Source organism: Aythya fuligula, chromosome 2 (genome assembly GCF_009819795.1).
Source record: "Aythya fuligula isolate bAytFul2 chromosome 2, bAytFul2.pri, whole genome shotgun sequence".
NCBI lineage: Eukaryota > Metazoa > Chordata > Aves > Anseriformes > Anatidae > Aythya > Aythya fuligula.
Window position 1 is genome coordinate 3,735,837 of NC_045560.1, and position 20,387 is coordinate 3,756,223.

Consider the following 20,387-nt stretch of genomic DNA (forward strand, 5'->3'; position numbering starts at 1 on the left):
ATACTTAAATGAAGGTTTTGTTTCCCAAAATGTTTTTTTTTGTATGTGAATGTACAGATTCATCACTCCTAATAATGGAATTACGATGTCAGCTCATTTGGCCAACCCCTCTCCAAGCCCTTGAACACCGGGACAGGATTCATCTGGGAGCTCTGGTTATTTCCAACATGAGCTCCCTAAGCCTCAAGTCAAGACAACCTGAACGTGATTCATCTTATCCTAAAAGAGATGCCTACATTCAGCCAGAATACATCAGAGCTACCTAAAATCAGGTGAAAAAATCTCTCACCAAGTCATTCTCAACCAATATCTATTTGAAACGTGAATCCAAAAGATCTGTCTACCTCTCTGGATTTTAATATTAAAGAATCCCTTTCTGTTATGGAATCACAATTATCATGTTACAAGTTACACAAGTTGTACAAGATTTGTAGTTATTTTAGCATCGAGGTAACAGAATAACAGGGCAGGGGATTGCAAGGGCAGACCTGCTCATGAAACCCAGTCCTGTGTTGCAATACCCAACTGCATCGTCCATGCCCTTGCATAAACGACGCAAGCTCCATCACAAAGTCAATAAAACACACCTTCCTGCAGCTCTCCTGAAAGGCTGTTCAGTGTCCTCTGATGGTTACAAACTTCCTCTAAAGCCCAAATTTCAATCTCACAGATATTTTACTCTTTGCCAGCTCAAACCAACCCTCCCTGATGTTTTTTTCCTAGTTGCACCTTCTGCAGCCCTTCCTGGTCTCAACAAGCTAAGATCTTCTCATCGGACGTGGTCACCCTTTTGTGACCTCCATACCTCTCCTGTGGCCCTAACACACTCTCCTCAAATGTGGGTAACTTCACAGGTACTGAATCACACTCCGAGTGGGGAACAGACAGGCTCTGGTCTGGCCCATAATGAATATCTGTGGTCCAGGTTTGCTGCTGGTAGGAATAGCAACTGATACCTACTACCTAGACCAAAACCACGGAGATATAATTTAGAAAGAAAGCATTGATTTAACCTGTGCCCATACACCCACCATAATGAATAGGTGTTCAAAGACAAAACAGTGTTAAGACAGATGCTATTGTTTATCAGCGGAAATCTACCTGCTTACCCTGAGCTGGTCATCAATCTCAGTACTACCATAAGGTGTTCTTAATAAATGACTAATCTATCTGACACATCAAATTACATCTGTGATTAAGCCCCTCTGATCAATACAATTGATAATAGCTTCTAAACAAAGCTTTATTTCCAGACTGTATTGAAACCATGTGTTTCCTTAATTCCACTCATTTAATTAGAAAGGATAATAGATCGGTTGTTAAATCTCAAGTGATTTTCTTTTTGCTAACGGGATGTTGAATGCAGAGAAGGCAATACGCATACCTGGTGATAAATCAAGGTATTACATTACAGATGGCAGGGAGTCTTGATTGCTTTCCATTCTACTCCTTTGTGGGACTCAACCATGTTAAAATTATATTTTCCTTGGGAGCCTTTAGCTAGGAGATTTTATGCAGTGATTTTTTTTTTTTTTTTAAATCTATTTCCGACAACACTAAGTTGCAACAATCTTCACGTCCCTGCTGCCTCCACCCCACAAAGTTCAAAGTTTTATTTTGCAGCTGTGCTCAGTTACATTTGTCAAGTTATGTCCCACTACAGAAAAACAGATTTTTTCTACCTATTTGAGCTCACATGCTGTGCCTTGGACACTCCAAGGGGGAAATGCATGCCACTTAGACATTTTGAAGCTGCCTGTCCTCATCACTTTCATAGTCTCCCATTTGAGAGCCAGAGCAATTGCATGTGAGAGATTCTGGCTTCTTTCTGTTGATTGCAAGGGCAGTCATGAGTGCTTTCCTATGGGGCAGGTACTGAGCTCTTAAATGCCTACAGATGTGTCTAGGCAAATGGGCGGCAAACATTTTCCACAAAGTTTGCATTGTAAAACTTGGTTGGACATGCTGTTTGTGTCCCTTTGCACGCTTGTTCCACGTTCATACCATTGATGACTATTTCCACACAGGACAAACAGACACATGCAAATGACATCTAACATTGACTCAGGAGTAGCAGGTATTGTCCCATGGACAAGACTATTTCATAAAGCTCACAACTATGATTTCTGAATCAGTCCTGTATAATGACTATGGGAATGATGGGTGAAATGTAGAATTACCCCAACCAGTTTTTCACCATTCCACTACGAAACCCAAACTCCAAAATATTCTTAGATGTTTTCTACAGCTTAGACATTAATGGCTTGCAATATGACTGAACATGTTTTACATCAGAATCTGCAAGAATACACTCAGCAGTTTACTTCAGTGGAGAAAAAATACATATATTTTGGATTAAACTTTTCATTGAGGAAATCAGAAAAAATATTAATGCTTAAGTATTTATTTTTCCATTTTGAATGTACTGTATTTAATTGAATTTATCTAGATGTCCATGAAAATGAACATTTTGTCCATGAAATAAAGCATGTACCTCGCTTTCAAGTGAAGGTTTTAAACTACCCTGACGACTCCCTTCTTTACTGGATTCTAGGAGAACATTTCTTCAAACAGCTCCATTTAACTGTAAAGGGATGCTTGAAATAGTTTCAAAATCAAAGGAAAATATATCTCAGTAGATTAAAGCAGGGGCCAAAAGCCATACTTGCATTCAGTAAAGCTCCCTGAGGGACCAGCTTGGCACAAGGATGCTGTTCTATCATTAATAAGCATTGTGCACAACAGCCCTTCAGTCTGCAGCCTATTTAAAAACAATGCCAAGTGAAAGAGGATGAGAAGACATCCTCTTTCAATTCTTCCTCTTCAAGATGTGGGATGCAAATTTCAAGCAGAATATGCATCTTCCCATCCCTTTCCCTGATCTGATCACTCATGTTCAGAACCTGACAGTCTTCCATGGGTCCCTACACTTCCATTAAACACTAAACCAGGACCTGGCATGTGAACGAGGAGAGGACCTGCAGCTACTTGACCAGACCTCAGAGTCCCCTTTCAGCCATGGAGCACACCCTTCCTTCTTCTGCTCTGCCCCCAGGACAGAAGTGATTTTGACTGATGTATGGGAGGAAACTACAGTGGCAGGGCTCACTCAGCTGGGAGACTGGAAGTGACCCTCATCAAGCTATTCAAACACTTGGTTGATGGAATTATGCTTTGGAAATACCTTTTTCTCTTTATATACTAACATAAGAACTCAACACCAGCTGGAGAGAATCCAGTCACTGCCCTGCTCCTGCAGAAGAAGGGGTGAGAAATGGCAGTGGTAAGGTAGATGTGAGGCCAGGGATGTCAGCCTGCAGGCCACGGAGAGAAGAGGGTGGTCCCTTACCTGAGGTCTGATTATCCATAGCGATCTCTGCCAAGCACTGGCTGCGTTCTTCTTCAATCTCCAGAATGATGCTGCACTCTGGACGCGTGCTGGACACCTACAGAAAGGGCAGAGAAAAGGAGAGTGAGCAAAACCCATCTGTACTCAGGGACGTGTTCCTAGGGATTCACGGCCAGCCAAGCTCTCCTCAGCCACAGCACAATGGGGATATGCATCCAGTCTCATTTTATGTTTGTTTAAGAGAAGGGGGTGTAAACCAGTGCCTACTGAAAAAAATGCATTTCCCTCCATGCCTTCTTTAAAAAAAATCTAAATGTTATTTTTTATTTTTTATTTATTTTTTATTTTTTTATGTTTTATTTTTTATTTATTTTTTATTTATTTTTATTTTTTATTTATTTTTTGATTATCAGGAGGAATTCCATTTCTTTATGCTCCAGGAGCTCTGCCTGACTAGCCTAACACTGACAGCTATCTAGGGCAGGAAGATGGCAGCTTTAAAATTCATGCCAAGAGCAGTGGGATCTGTGCTTACACAGTTTATTTCCTCCATTCTCACTTGGCCTGCCTCCTGGCTTATGCTAATTCAAAGCAAAACAAAACCCAAATCAAATAAGAACAAAATCTCAGATGCAGACTGGGAGATCAAGGAGCTAAAACACAGAAAATTCCCAGTAACATGACTTTTTTTTCCCCCAAGTGGTTTCTGCTAAGTCGGATCTAATTACATTGTTTTTGTAATAAAGCCATGTCTATAGATGCACAGGTAATTAATCGTGGCCTCCTTACATCATGAATTTCATGAACTGCTTCAATCACGAAGTATGTATCATGACAATTTGCTTCCAAAAAATGGAACCAGGAGCCGGAGAGGGGACCCACAGCACAACCCTGCTAACGTCCCCAACATGCTCCCAGTTTGGAGAGAGCACCCCACTTCATTGCTTTGGCAAAGGCAAGCTGAAATCCAGGTCCCATTATGCAAGGCACCACAGAAAACCAAACACAAAGCCCAGTCTCTTTCAAAGAGACGGCAAACTGCATTGAGCTGGAAGAAACCTATTGAGCTGCAGAGAGATGGTGAGGGGGAAATGATGTGGAGAGAGCAGAAGTCTTGGCCTGAGTCTGTGCAGTCACTGCTAAATACAGAAAAGACCCTGAGTTGGTAACAGATTTGAGAGGCAGGGTTAGAGCCTGTCCCCATTAAAACTCATTGATTCAGTGTTCACTGTTGGTGATTATCTTTATTTATTTATTTTTATTTTTTTCTGAAAATAAGCAGAGAAAGGAAGGAAAGAACTTTTCACGTCTCATTTCAAAACATGAGCTACTTCCCTACTCATCCTCTAGCCAAGGCTAGAAACCAGAAGATTCAGAAACCCTCTGAAGGAACAATTATTTGATGTAATTTGCCCCTTGGATTGAAATTATAAGAAAATTGAATGTATTACTTTTTATTCTCACCATCTCTTATTAATCCAACCAGCTCTCTTCCCTCTTCCACCTCATCTCTTGCTCAGACTGTAGTTTCCTTTTGGTGGGGAACGGGCCTTGATTAGTAGTGTATAGACAATTAGTTATGTGGTTTTCCAATCAAGTTAAAACAACAGCAACAAAAACAACATGGTGTGGGAGACTTATTTGGAGTAGTCTTGGTACTCAAATATTTATTTTTTTTTCCAAGGGAAAACAACACTTTGGAATTTTTATCCTGTCTCATTTAAAATATTGTAGGTTCTTTTTGTTTTAATTTACAGCACTTCTTGCCTTTTTATTTTAACTGTAAATAAAATGCACAAGGGGTTTGCTGTAAAAAACAAAGATTGAGATGTTCTGCTCTCAGAACATTCTGACTTTTTCAAGGGAAACTTAAAACTCTCTGGACTTAACCTATTGCCAAATTCATCTCACATTTATAAATAATTTGAGTTTTCACTTTATAAATTAATTCATCCATCTCTAACTTTGATCAGGGTTGGCAAAGTGTTATGTACTCTTACAACACATTTTTCTAATTTTTTATGCAGCGAATTTTCTACTGAGCCCATTAGCAAGTACTTCACCATCTTTCCTGCACTAAAAATGCATGCCTAAATTGGTTGATTGCATATTTACTCCCACTACCTGATATTTACTTTTGAGCAAATGTTCCATCACCTTTCAAAAAAAGCAGAGCCAATACATTGTTAGTAGTTTCAGAAGTGGGCTTATGATAGATTCAGGGAAATTTGTCTACAGATATATTTTTTAAAATCTCATCTTTTTCCATCCAGTCCTAGAGGAAATAAATCTATGTTAATCAAGACACAGTTGATCTGGCTTACATAGTGCTGGTGTGAGCTTTTAAGCAAGGTGGATGGCTCTAATGACTGGAGGAGTACTTAGGTGCCTGGTCCCCACTGGTTTTAAGCAGAGCAGGGCGCTGCTCTGGCACTGAGGTAGGATTTATATGATGCCCCAGGGTAGCCCTCCTTGCCAACATCCTTCCCTCCAGGAGTGTGTGGCCCCTCGTAGAACATATATTGAATCAACACCACCCAGATGCCACATAGATACAATAAGCTTCCTAAAATAGCACAAGATACCTTTTATTTTTAGAGTATTTCACCTTCTTTCTCATTGGGACACATCTTCCCTTCTCTTAGTTGGGTAAAAGCAATGTGTTTAGTATGAACTGATTTTTACTATTCCTTCTAGTCCACAGAGAGCTTGTGAGCATCAGCCCTGAAGGTTTTCATGTCTCTTTGCTGACTGGAGTTGGACCAGTTCAGACTAAAATACCTACTATTTAGCTGGAGAAGGCCAGTGATGTGTGAATTTAGTGTTTAAAAGACCTTAAACTGAATCATCAAGGTCAAACAGACTCACATTTGAAGCCTTCTAGTTTACAGCTCACTCTCTACATTCACTAAATAAGGAAATAAATAATTGCAGCAATCCTACTTCTACCTCCCCAATGATAACACAGCCCTCACATATCACAGCTGTCATTGCTATGGGCTAACAAAGACTGCAGAAGAAGAAGAAAAAATGGTTTTGGATACCAATAGGAAAGAGAAAAGCATTTTTTTTATTTTTATTTTTTTATTATTTTAGTAGGTCATCAGTTCAGCTGGCCTGGTGGTGAACAGGGTGACAAGTTCAGTTGCCTGAATTCGTTTCCCAGTTGACAAACTGCTTATGACTGCAAAGATCCCACAAGAGCTGGGAGTCTTGCCTGCTAAAATGTACCTTCCCTGAGACCAGAGTTTAAATAACTCTCCTTTCTTGGTGTACTGCTCCCAGAAGGGAATGAAGTAGACTTTATAGATAGCTTGGTATGAACTCACTTCATTGCTTCCACAGCTTGGTCTTTTTTTTTTTTTTCTTTTTTTTTTTTTTCTCCCTGTGGAGAAGGCAGAGATTTGGGATTTTGGCATCTTTCACAGCAGAGGGGAACTGGCCAACTGGCCACACAGACACAGGGCTAAGGGCTGCACCAATTCACATTTCCCACACAAAAAGTGTAGAGAAAGGGAAAGCATGACCATAGCTTTGGTTAGATCACATTAAAATTAGCCAGTGAACAATAATCCTTTTTCCCTGGCATGTCCATCATGGATGTGTAGCTAGCTCAAGCCCAGTACACCCTCCCTTCCTAAATGCCCTCATGGAGAGGATGAGTTACCATGTAAAAATCGTGGTGGATTTGTCGGGGCCATTTTCCCAGTACACACACTGAAGCCCTGAGCAGAATGATGAAGGGAAGTTTTTTTTTTTTTTTTTTTTCTGGATGTGATTTGCTTTAGCTCTGAATTGTGCAGCAACTCCCATGTGGAATTATCCCCAAAGTCTTTATTAATGAGAGCTTTCCTTCCCGTGGGATCTCAACAATTGTTAGAGGATTAGTGAGCAGTCTGGTAATGCTAAGAAAGCCATTGTGTACACTCTTTTAATTAAATACAATCTAAAGGATTGTCATTGACTGAAGGAGCCACAGAAATATTCAGTTTCATCTATGTTGTCATTGGCAGGGCCAGGCTAGCCATGCGGCAACTCCTCAAAGGCAGGTAGGATTCACAGCAAAGCCACAGCTACAGGTAAACAGGAATAGGGGCTCACAAGAAGTAACATGGGACCCAGCACCTCCTTTTCTCCTGATCTCAGAGTGTCACCTGGAGAATCCAGCAGAGACGGTGACTGGAGTGACCACAGTGACAACAGCATTTCAAGGCAAACAAGGGAGGGGTAGAACAGGAAAGCTTACAGAAGATGAAACCACATCCCTCACCCATTTCCGTTCAGTTCCCAGAGGCTGTACAATAGTGACACATTTTTCTGAGTGGTCTGAATGAAGAGACCTTCACAGAAGCTATGGGGAGGCAGTAAATGTATTAGACAAGAGCCTCAGCTGCCTGTAACACAACTTCACAGTCACTGCTTGAGGCAGTGTTGAGGTTTCTCAAGTTTTTTTTTTTTTATGCGGACAGCAAAGGAAATGAAAGATTTTAGCAGGTAAGTCTTATTCTAAGCCTCAGCAGCATAGCCCTAGAGAGCTCGAGCTATGCCAGAAGAGCTTACCGCTAGCTTCAGTCCAGAGACTTTCATTTACGCTTATTATTTGTAGGAACACAAGACTGAGGGAATTTCTTATGCAACAGTCTTGGCTCTGATTTCTTCCATAACTTCATTCAGCTCTGTCTTAAAACTAGATTTGCAGTTTCTTCCTTTTGAACATCCTCAGGAAAATAGAGTTTTATTCATAACAACCCTTTCAGTTAGCCAAAAAAATACTGTGTGTAGTTCAAGTGCAAGAATGAGCGAAGAGAGTGGACCCACAGAACATACTAACAAAGGTTTTCTATCTGTATTGATGGATAACACATTTTTGAACACTGTCAAACCTAAGAGCTTCATAAGCTCTGGTGGTCTTGAGGGAAAAAAAAAAGTTATAAATTATTTACGAAGTGTTACCACTGTTTGCTCTTCTGAACTTTGTCTAAGAATCAAATGCACAGTACAAATGTCATGTCAGCAAGGGGAAGTAAGCGTTACATACAAGCACTACAGACAAAAAGAGAGATAAGACCAAGTTCAAAACATACAAAGCACTCTGTGTGGCCTTCATAGGGTCAATAAGGAAACTACAGTTTCAGAACTTGCAAAAACAATTACATGTTTTTAAGGAGAGCCAAGCTATACTCTGCTATGATCTCAGCTCTTGTAAGTACACTACTCTGCAACCAGCCGTCGGCAAGGGACTCTCAGACTAAGAGTAGTTGCATGTGTCCTCAGGAAATGATCCCAAATAAAAGAGGTCCAGGCAAATACCCAAGTATCCTTACTCTGGGTTTGCTCACTCAATTTTATGCTTCTGCCAAATATAATCATGCCAATAACAGATCTATCATTTGACAAGGAAAGTAGATGTTTTTCTTCCAGCTCATCTAAGCAGGCCGTGTTAAACAAAGACAACTTGGCCTAATCAATCTAGGAGCTTGGAGGCATGGAGACTTCATTTAGTCTCATTGTCCCCTCTGTGTGTGAGGGCTTGGGAGATCAAAGAAACATGTGCAGTGTTTTGCAAAGAGCCTGAAGAACCAGAAGGAAAGGGAAGCTGAGCAGCTGTGTTGTTTAACTCCTTACTGACAAACTTGTATATCCCTCTGTTGGAAAGCTGAATTAGGTTCTCAAGCAAGAAGCTCTGCCCTGGCACTGGAGTAATGACACAGAGAGATTAAATGAGAGGCAGTGATTCAGAAAATTCCCACTACTGTGTAGGAGACAGCTCTGATGACTGGGTAAAAAAATTTAGCTCCTTACTTAAAATTATCATCTGGAGTAGCTAAGCATGAATTTCCTTTCCAGGAAGCTCAGATGAAGGACTTCAATGTAGGTTATTGCAGAAAGAGAGAGCAGCTTCAAGACTGAGATCAGTGGTGTTTAGATCTATTATTTAGGGCACAGAAGAGCAAAGGGCTGTAATATCTCTCCTATGGTTGTGAAAAAAAATAAGCAATGAATGACACTAATTATCCCAAGGGGCAGCAAAGGAGGGAAAAAGGGGGACTCCACTACTTGACATCTCTAGAAATTGGAGTGCAGCAAAGTAACCTGCAGGTTGCCCTGAAATACAGGTCACTGACTGCTTCTAATTTCCTTTTACTTTTGGGTTTAAGGAACAGAGCCTGGTTGAAGAAAATTCTTCTTTTCTTAAAGGTTGTTCCAAGTATTAATTACTGAACTGATCAAACCTTCTGGAGGAATTTCACCTCCAAAGCTTCTGCTCAGGGAGTTACAGGAACAAAAGAAATACAGATCCAGAACTGCTTGAGCCCCAGGACCCAGTCACATGATTTTTGGATCCAACAGGCAAAAAGCACACATCTCTAATGTAGATACCTACATCTGCCTGTTTCACATCAATTATCCTTCCTTGCCTGCAGACAGAAGCAGGCATTTTCAGGGCATGAGTCACCTCAAGCTACAGGAACTGTCTAAAATAGGTTAGAGGAAACATAACCTATACTGCTTCATCCAGGGAGACTTAGGCAACTATTTGAGAGGTGGATGTCTACATTCCAAATACCTGAAGTTGAATGAGAAAACCCACAGACCTGGGCTCATTTCTAAGTCGAATGATTACACTTTAGGTAGCCCCATCATTCCCCAGTGTACTCCAAGAGTAGAAGAGAGATGGTACCTGTCAGGAGAAGTTGAGTGAAAGACTAGTAAGCATGCTAATAAGTTTATAGGTTGTATTGTTTTCAAGATCCATTGAATTTGAAAGGCTGTTATTCAAAAAAAGATACTTGTCTTCATGAGAATGTGCAGGTACCTATTAATCCTTTCCTGAATTGTCACCCAGCCAGCACTGAGTCATCCAATGAGTAGCCACCTCTTGACTGCTGTGCACAGGAGAAGTAGTCCCCAACTCAACTCAGAAGAGACTTTAAAGCCCCAAGTGGGCAAAATCCACTTGTTGCTTATGCTCATTCCTGTCACCTCAGTCCTGGGCAAGACCCTAACTCCTGACAAAGCCTCCATCCATCCAGGTCTGATTCTCGCCCTGGCCAAGCCCTGGGGCCCCCACCCAGTCCTGCCTTTTCCTTGCTGTATCCATCTATTGATGCTTAATTTCACTCCAACTGTGGCACCAGAATCTTGTTTTCCTTCTAGATCCAACCCAGACATGACCATCCAACAGGTACACCTGCCACAGTATTGAAGAAGAGTTGGATTCATTTGCTCAGATGGCTCCAGAAAGTTGTAAGACTTTGGGTAGGGGTGAAGAGCAGAAGGGATTCCCAGATCTGGAGCAATGGAGAGTGGCAGTTTGAGCAACCCCCTGGGGAGCTCATGGGCTTGTAAGTGTGGAGACTGTGGCAAAAGAGCTTGATCAAAATCACAGTAAAGCTCCTGCAGTCTCTTCCCTGCACTTCATGTTCTCAGTCAGGCCCCACTGCCTGGGAGCTGTGTACAGCTGTCAACACACAGAACTCCACAAGCCTCCCAGAAGGCTGGTTATTGGATATTATTTATAACTGGGGAGCAGGATGAACAAATCTGGATGTTCTCAGGAATTCTGCAGCGGTCTGGTTTGAGGAACCGTAGTTTGGGTTAGAAACGTGCAATGTTTTTTAACTTTAGGGAACTGAAAGCTTTAAGAATTTCTAGAAATGGCACTAATCCAGAGTTACTGCACCACCAATATAGCATAGGCTGGAGTATGCTTGTCTTTGAAAATTCAGGCTTTTTGTCTTTCCTATGCATTTGGGAAACAACTGTGAAGAAGCAAGGTGGCAATGTTATAGGGCAGCCCAGCAGCCAGTGTCCCAGGCATGGGCTTTTCTAGGCAGAGGAGGCACTCTGAAGCTCAGTGACATCCAGCAGGGTGGATGAAAGAGGCTTTCTGGCATTTATTATGGCACAGCCTTAACATCTCCAGCTGAACAGTCAAAAGTGGGGACATTCAGCATTTGCAGCACTTGGCTGCATTTTTCCTGAGCTCACTGAACAGTCAGTGACTTCAGGGCATGGATCTTCCAAACTTCCCAGCAAACATAAGAAACGGCAAACTGTCTGTTTTTTAATTGAGCACAGGTTTGTTAAGGTCAGTATCAATTTCCAAAGAGCAACTAGGAGGAAATAAAGAAGCAAAAAACCACAGAACACATAATAAAAAAGACATGCATATAAGAATTCCTCTTACAATATATGTCATCCTTCCAGCAGTAACCACAGTATCTTTATACAATACAGTTGGTGATAAGGTTTTAGCCTCCTTGGTTGTCAATATTTTCAACATTTTTAATTAAACCAGCATTAGGACAAATATCATTGGATTTTACTATTCATATACTACTTCCCATCCTGAAAATGCAGCTCTAAGAGGGCTTGTTTGTGCTACCATTCAAACTTCATATTGAACTCCATGTATATCTGGAACAATCTATATAGGCATTTTATTTCAAAGACTGGTTATGTCCAAGGGGGAGTCCAGAAAAAAAAAAAAAACACAAAAATATTGGCAAAAGATGTGTTTGGCTCATTCAGAGATGAGGAAAAAAAGAATCTCTTCTTTTTCAAAGGAAGCAAAAGGGATTTAATCAGCAAGGCTCTGTGTGAGGACATCACCTGTAGATTTGTAAGGTATCCTTTATAAAGCATCAGAGCTCTCTATAAAAAGATTTCTCACAGACAGCCTAAAGGATCCAGCAGCAGCTTCCAAGAAGAGCCTACCAAGACAAGATCCCTACTGAGGCTGTATTTGAGAACAAAGGATTGAGTCACTACTCCTAATAATGAGGGATTCAAGAGCACCCCAGTGATTTGGAGACACACCAAGAACAAGAGCTGCCATCTTTGATAAATCAGCACAGGGCCACTCCTCTCTTCTTTAGCTGAGGATAGAACCAAAGGGTAAATCACCTTGCTAGAAACATGTGAGGGAGTGCAAGGTTAGGACAACCACAGGGAGTATTGCTGCAGTGAAGAAAAAAAATTACAATAATGGAGAAAACCATTCAGAGGGCAACTGAAGAGAACCTTACCTAAGATAGTGCAGGACAGATACGCAGAGGCAGCCTTGATTTAGAAGAATAAAACTTGCTGGAGATCACTGTCTGGTTTTGCAGAGCTCTCCTAGAGAAATGCTTTTAATTGCATTTACATTTGGGAGCTTTGGATTCAGGTATTTTTGATGCCCCTCACCCTGCCCAATGGCTGGTCTATATAGAGAACACAGTGTATGTAAGCAATTGGTAAAGAAACACATCTTCTCATCAGCACTTAATAGACTAACTGATGATGGAGATTTTAGGAAGGATTTACATTCCTGGAGGAGACAATCGACAAGAGCTGAAACTATCAGAATCCATTCTGAACAGTTTTCAAAGTGTGAATGGTCAATAAGGAAACCACTTCTATTTAAACATGGGAATAACTCAGAAATCTGGTTCCACTCTTTCTGGCTGAGAAGGATTTAAATCTACAGGTTAAGCAGGTTGTAACATGAGCCTAAGAGCCTTAGACACACATGGAAATATAACAAATATGAGATGACATATACACACACACTGTCTAAACCAGGCATACAAACATTTCCACTTGAAGAGAGCACTGATGTCTTTGCAGAAGCCTAAGGGCCACACCTAATACCTCTGCCAGACCCAACCACCTTCCACTTAATCACTCTCAGAAAAGACTCAAGATCCCCAGATGCAAGGCTGCTATGGCAAGGCTGCTATGACAAGGCTGCATCTCAATTATTGTCACTTTTGCTGAGTACACAGCTGAGTGGCAAGTGAAACAGATGACCAAAGCGAAGTGTCAGGTACTAGAAATATCTGTATTACAAATCAAAGCACCCACACTGGCAATTTCCACAATATGGACATAGCTATACTTGGCCAGAAGAAGGCTTATCAATGGCTTTAAAGAAGCAAGGACTTCAGCCCCTCATTTATTTCATGGTCTCACTATGCCGGTTTGGCTGTTAGTTATAGCTTTGCTTCCCATCAGTCCCTGATGCAAAGTCAACTCACAGATGTTTTCCACCATGCAAATAAATTGTGATGAACTGGCTACTCAGGCAGATACTTAATTCTACTTTATTACACCGGGCATTTCCTTTCATCATTCCTTACCAGATAACAACGCAGCGGGGGAAAAAAAGCTCAAGGGGAAAATGTTTCTGCTTTGTTTATTTAAAAGGGGAAGTGTACCGGGACATAAGTGACATACAAAGAGATGTAAGTGTTCGGACGGCAAAACTGAATCTTAGCAGTACAGCACCACCAGACCTCTCACAGGTGATGCCAAAGGCTGTAAATCTCAAAAAGTTTTTACAAAGGGAGTATCTTTAGCTTCTTTTGACGTCTGGAGAAACTGAGGCAGAGAGCCTAGGATTAACCATCAAGTCAACAGATAAAACAACAACAACAAAAAAACATACCCACAAACAAAAATATCAGATGACTACATTCAGACGAGATTTGTCATATGCCATTTTATGCTGATGTCCACCTTTGTCTGAGGAGAGGTCCTGCTTTGTGTGGAATGCTTAAATGTTTTAGTGATAGGACAAAGAGTAATGGTTTTAAACTAAAAGAGGGTAGGTTTAGATTAGATATAAGGAGGAAATTATTTACTATGAGGATGGTGAGGCACTGGCACAGGTTGCCCAGAGAATTTGTGGGTGCCCCATCCCTGGAGGTGTTTAAGGCCAAGTTGGATGGAATTTGAGCAACTTGGTGTGGTTGGAAGTGTCCCTATCCATAGTAGGGGGGTTGGACAACCTTTAAGGACCCTTCCAGCACAAACCATTCCATAATTCTGTGATTCTGTGTTCTCCTCAACATACCCCAGTCAGCTAGCAAAGAGCTAACAGAGAAAACGAGAAATTGGTTAGAAAAAACATTGGAAAATGAGTCAGCCCTTGCCCAGTGGGAACAGGAGAAAGACATAAATCTCATGTTTTGAATATTAGATATGAGGAAAATAATAAATTAGATAATTAAGAAGATAAAAGCTGAGGTAGACATGAGGAATAATCAGGAAACCTGGGCAGCATGGCTGATGGCTTTTGGAAGAAAAATGTTCAGAGAAACACAAAAGGCAAAAAAAGATGAGATTTATACCAGAAATTTGGTCTTTGTTGTTAGGACCAACATAGTTAAGCAGGGAATGTCTTTCAGTCATATGAATATATAGAGAAAAACAACAGGAGGGGAAATGAAATTACTATGAAAAGTGCTGAAATTAAAGATAAAACTAAATATAGCCCAGAAAACAAGAAGTCACATGCAGTTTATTCTGTTCCTCCTTGCTCCCCCCATCCTCAGCCTTCTGTTCAGTGGCTTCCTCCAACAATTCTGAAGTGAAAATGTAATTTTACTAATAGAAAGTGGAAAGATTGCACATGGGGAAGACAGCTTAACTTGAACAATGAAGAACAACAGGACTTACTGAAGGCAAATAAGGCTACACAAAGTGTTACACATGAGTTGAAAGCCACTACAAAGAGAACAACGTAGAAAAATTGAATGGTTTGGGCCAGAAGGGACATTTGAGACCATCCAGTTCCAACTGGGCAGGAACATCTCCCACCACACCAGGTTGCCCAAAGCCCCATCCAGCCTGGCCTTGAACACTTCCAGGGATGGGGCATCCACAGTTTCTCTGGGCAACGTGTACCGGTGCCTCACCACCCTCTGAATGAAGAATTTCTTCCTTATAGCTAATCTAAATCTCCCTTCTTTCAGTTTAAGGCCATTACTACTTGTCCTGTCACTACATTCCCTGATAAAGTCCCTCCCCAGCTCTACTGTAGACCCTCTTTAGGTACGGGAAGGCTGTCTAATTTAGGGAGAAGGATAAAATGGGGGACATTTTCAAATGTTTTGCACAAGTCCATGTAGATGATATCAGTTGCTCTCTCATCCACCAATCTGTAACCCTGTTGTAGAAGGCCACCAGATTTGTCAGGCATTACTTGCCTGTAGTGAAGCCACACTGGCTGTCACCAATCACCTCCTTATTTTCTGTGTGCCTTAGCACAGTTTCCAGGAGGATCTGCTCCATGATCTTGCCAGGCATACAGGTGAAACTGACTCAGATTGGATAGTGGGAGTGGTAGCATCTGGCTGAAAGACAACATATGTAATTTTTTTTTTTTTTATACATATATATATACATATATATATATATGAAAGAAGGAGGGAAAAAAGATCCAGACACCTATTAGCAAGTTAATCTAAGCACATAAGTATACATTCTTTTGAACACCACTTGAAGGAAAGAACAATTGAAAACATCATAGCAAATGGAGTTATGGATAAAATACAACCTATGGTTTATCAAAAATAAATCATGGTATTGTAATTAATAGCTTTTTTTTTTTTTTTTTTTTTTTTTTTTTTTTTTTTTTTAATAAGGTCCCTGTTTTGTTTGTTTGTTTGGTTTTGACAGAGGAAAATTGATGGATCTGATCTTTTCTATCTTCAGTAAATAGTCTAATTGCATGCCAGAAGGAAATGACTGCCCTAACTATTGATATGGGGATTAACATAAGAGCTGTGGGGAAACCAAGAAAGTTGCAAGTGTGAACAACATTCTCTTCACATAGTCTCTGTCTCAAGCAAATACTTCCTGTGGCATTTTCTGAACATCCTCAGAGGGCAATGCTTGGTTGCTTCAGTGAGCAGGGGGGTTCAGAATCTGTCACACAATTATACATGCCTTCAAATGACCAATATGGCCAATGCAGATTTGCCTACAACTGGAGATGAAGGCAAGGACCCTTACACAAAGGGATGGAGAAAGATAATTTAAAGGATGATGATGGTGCTTCTAGTAAATGCCCAGCCAACCTGGGAAATTCCCCCTCAGGGGATGAATACTAACAACTGAACCACAGAAACACAGTTTAAAAATAGGGATGAGTGTGAACACAGTAAATTATAACAAAGAGATCCTTGCAACGTAGATTCAAGATAGCAATGATGAGACAGACAGGATTAATCAGCCCTTCACAGTCAGAAAGCCAATAAACCCAGATTTTCATTCCTCCTCCATGCCTTGGCAGCACCTGTCTGCTCTGCAATTTCTCATCCAGAACCTGATATTTCCTGGCTTCTTTCCAGCCTCCTTTGATGCTGAATGCTTGGTCACATAAATTCAAGTGACAGCAGTGATACCAGACAGGTGTTCCAGAATCTGCAGTCCTGCAGGTTAACTACACTAATGTTGGAAAGACAGGGGAGAAGAAGGAGAGGGCAAGAAAAAAAAAAAAAAGAAAAAAAAAAGGAGAGAGAGAGAGAGAGAGAGAGAGAGAGAAATAGTCACTGAAACCAACCTTAGTTTTGGGGAAGAAAGTATGAGAACATGCCATTTTTTTCCCCTTCAAGGGCAAAAAATTCAATTTTTTTTTTTTCCCTTTAAGCATTTAAGCTGAAGTAGATGAGGGAGAAGCAGTAGCATGCTGAGTAACAGCAATGTTGACTACTCTCAGTAAGCCACCAGTTTTTCTATCCAAGTCTTAAAAACGTCCAAGAATGGAGACTTCACAATCTTTCTAGGTGACCTGTATCATTGCTGCACAACCCTCATAGTGCAGAAATTTGTCCTCTGTAAAAGTTCTGTAGATGTATTTTGGATAACCCCCTGGGGAAAACTTGAACTCAAAGAGTAGTCATACTATTACAACTTATGCAGCAAAAGGTCAGGTATATAGTTATGTGCCCCCTTTCTTGTCTTCAAAAATAATAACCAGTAAATCTGCACTGGGAGGGTTGGCTGTAAAACACAAACTTCAGCCAAAGAGATTTCTATTGGCTTCAAAACAGCCAGGATTTCACCTAAATTCCAGGTAGCTGGCACAATATAGATCCTGGCTAACTTGCTCAGCAACACAAGAATGGTATTCTAAGAATGATTCAAGGTCTGGAAAAACTGCCTGCCAGTGCGAAAACAAAACATCTCAGCTAAACTTACCTAGTCAAAAAAAAAAAAAAAAAAAAGAAAAAAAAAGTCTAATCAATCACAACCAGTAAGTGCCTAAAACATAAGACGATTTCCTACAGAGGATAACTACGCTGAAAAAAGGCTTAACAAATTCCTGTGACTGAACTCTCTAACGAGACAAATGTGGATTAGAAATAAAGCACTGCTTGGGAATGGCTTAACACTGACTGGCATGACTTAGTGGAAGAGCCTTTCCAGACTGACCCTTCAAACCAGTTGGGTTTGCATGTCCAAAACAGATGCTGTTGGTCAGGGCTATGCAAATGGTCAAGACCAGATTTCTCTCAGTCTTTTGATTGTATTTTACTGTATTTTTGCTCAGATATTTTTAACTCAGATATTAGTTACAAGTTATGTCAATGCACAAGTTTAAATGGAAGAGACGGACAATTTAGAAAAATCTCTGTCTGCACCTACAAATACATACAAATACACACATTTATGTCAGATATGTCCCCTTTGTGAAAGAAGCAGGGTAGTTTTGTTCCTTGTTTCAAAAGCTCTAAGTCAGGTCCCTGGTTCCATAGAACAGAGGATAACTGAAGATTTGTGGAGTTTTATTTGGAAACTGTGGTTACAAGATGATTTCAAGCTGGCCAAGAGAAAAAGGAGCAGGTGCAATCGCTGGGATTTTTTTTTTAACCATTTAGCTAACACTTTCACAGACTTCAGATTAAAAAAAAAATAAATTAGGATGGTTCTTAAGGGATGAACTATTTTAGCCCCATGTGATATAGAAATAGTCCCAGCAGTGGCTTCTGGTAACCTTTTGTCCCATCTTCTCCCAGAGACAGAGACTCCACAGAGCCCTTATTGTCCCTAATCAATTCCTGGATTTCTCTACAATCTACCATCACACAGATTTTGGCTATCCGTGACTGCAGTTTATGGAGTGAATTCCTAGTTCTATCCAGACTGGTTATGGAGAACAGATACTATTTTTTTATTATTATTATTACCTGCATCAGCCTTTTCACATGCTTAGAATCATGCATAGAATATCCTGAGTTGGAAAGGACCCACAAGGATCATCAAGTCCAACACCTGGCTCCACACAGGAGCACTCAAAAACCAGACCCTATGTCTGAGAGTGGTGTCTAAATGCTTCTTGTACTTGGCAGCCTCTGTGCCTGGGGAGCCCTGGGGAGTCTGTCCCCTCCCACTGCCCTGGGCAGCCTGTCCCAGTGCCCAACCACCCTCTGGGTGCAAAAACCTTCTCTAACACCCAGCCTGACCCTCCCCTGTCCCAGCTCCATGCCATTCCCTCGGGTCCTGTCACTGTCCCCAGAGAGCAGAGCTCAGCACCTGCCCCTCTGCTCCCCTTGTTAGGGAGCTGCAGGCCACCATCCCTCAGCCTGCTCTGCTGAGGGACCAAACCAAGGGACCTCAGACCCTCCTCATATGTCTTGCCCTCCAGACCATTTATCATATTTGTAGCCCTCCTTCGGACACTCTCTAATAGTTTTATGTCCTTCTTATATTGTGATGTCCAGAACTGCACACAATACAAATCGGGGCAGTGCAACCACTTCCCTCATCTGGCTAGCAGCGCTGTGCCTGATGCACCCCTGGGTATGGTTGCCTTGTTGGCTGCAAGGGCACATTGCTCACTCATATTCAACTTGCTGCTTACTAGAACCCCGAGATCCTTTTCCACAGGGCTGCTCTCTAGCCCCTCATCCCCTGTCTGTACCTATATCCAGGACAGTCCCATCCCAAGTGCAGAATCTGTCACTTTCTTGTGTTAAAATTCATGTGGTTGGTAACTGCCCAGCCCTCTAATTTGTCAAGATCCCTCTTGCAAGGCCTCTCTACCCTTGACGAAGTCAACAGCTCCTCCTAATTTAGTATCATCCACAAACGTATTTAGAATGCATTTGAGTTCTGCGTCCAGATCATTTATAAAAACATTAAAGACAACTGGCCCTAAAATGGAGCCCTGGGGAACCCCAGTAATGACTGGCCATCAGCCTGATGTAACCCCATTTATTATAACTCTTTGAGCCTAACCTGTCAGCCAATTCTTCACCCATTGTATTATGCATTTATCTTGCTCTACGCTGAACATTTCACCCAGAAGGATATTGTGAAAAACAGTATCAAAAGCTTTGCTGAAATACAAAAAGATTACATCAACTGGCTTCCCTTGGTCAACTAGCTGGGTAACATCGTAAAAGGAAATTAAGCTCTACAAACAGGACTCTCCCCTCATGAACCTATACTTAAAGACAAGTTGTGATTTCACCCCTCAGTGTTTTGTTTTCCAGAATAAACATCCCAAGTTCTTTCACTTCCCCCCCCCCACCATTCAGACCTTGCATCATTCTTCTGACCCTGCCTGGATTCTCTCCAGCTTGGTCCAGGGCTTTTACCCAAAAATGGACATATGTTCTCCAGTTAAAAGTCTATGAGGGATGACTTGCCACTTCTTTTTACCATAACAAAAGTTCATTTGCAGCTTGTTATTATTTATGTTACTTACAGCCTAATATAATAAAGAGCCAAATGAAAGTGGGGCTGCCTACATGTTTAGCACCCGCTCTGAATGCTTCATTTTGAAAATAAATTAAAACAGGCCCAAAAGATGGAGAAATTTGGATATTGTAAGTGGTGAAAAGAAGCTAACCAAGTTGGGGAGTACAAGATGTTTCATCAGGAGCCAGAACCAAATACAACTCTTTCAGATCCCTTATCAAAGTTTTAATAACAAAGTCAACTTTGAGCAAATTCTGGTAACGTCATTGTGACAGGTGAATGCCCTACTCCAATGAACTTTATGTTACACTAGGTCACTTACAAATGAACAGGAAAATACCAGCAATAACACCACCTCAGAGGAGCAGCAGAAAGGCTATCAGAACAGGGCATCCCCTCTGTTTCCAATATCTCAGGTTCCAATATCTCCTGGACATATATGCTCATTTTGAAAAAAAAGAAGGGCAAAAATCCAACCTTGCCCTGCAAAAGCAACAGCTGTTGAAAAAAAAAAAAAAAAAAAAAAAAAAAAAACATTTGGAAAGCCAATATTTCCTCA

The 20,387-nt window shown here is 41.1% G+C and overlaps 1 protein-coding gene across 1 annotated transcript in view; it reads right to left on the minus strand.

The window, feature by feature from the left end:
- VIPR1 (vasoactive intestinal peptide receptor 1) overlaps positions 1–7,936 on the minus strand; it is a 74,411-nt gene extending 66,475 nt beyond the window's left edge. Inside the window, exons 1-2 of the mRNA XM_032183301.1 lie at positions 7,910–7,936; positions 3,350–3,446 (exon numbers count right to left, since the gene is read on the minus strand). Coding sequence (XP_032039192.1) covers positions 3,350–3,446; positions 7,910–7,936 — 124 coding nt within the window. The remainder of the gene's footprint in view (positions 1–3,349; positions 3,447–7,909) is intronic.
- Positions 7,937–20,387: the final 12,451 nt, after the last annotated feature.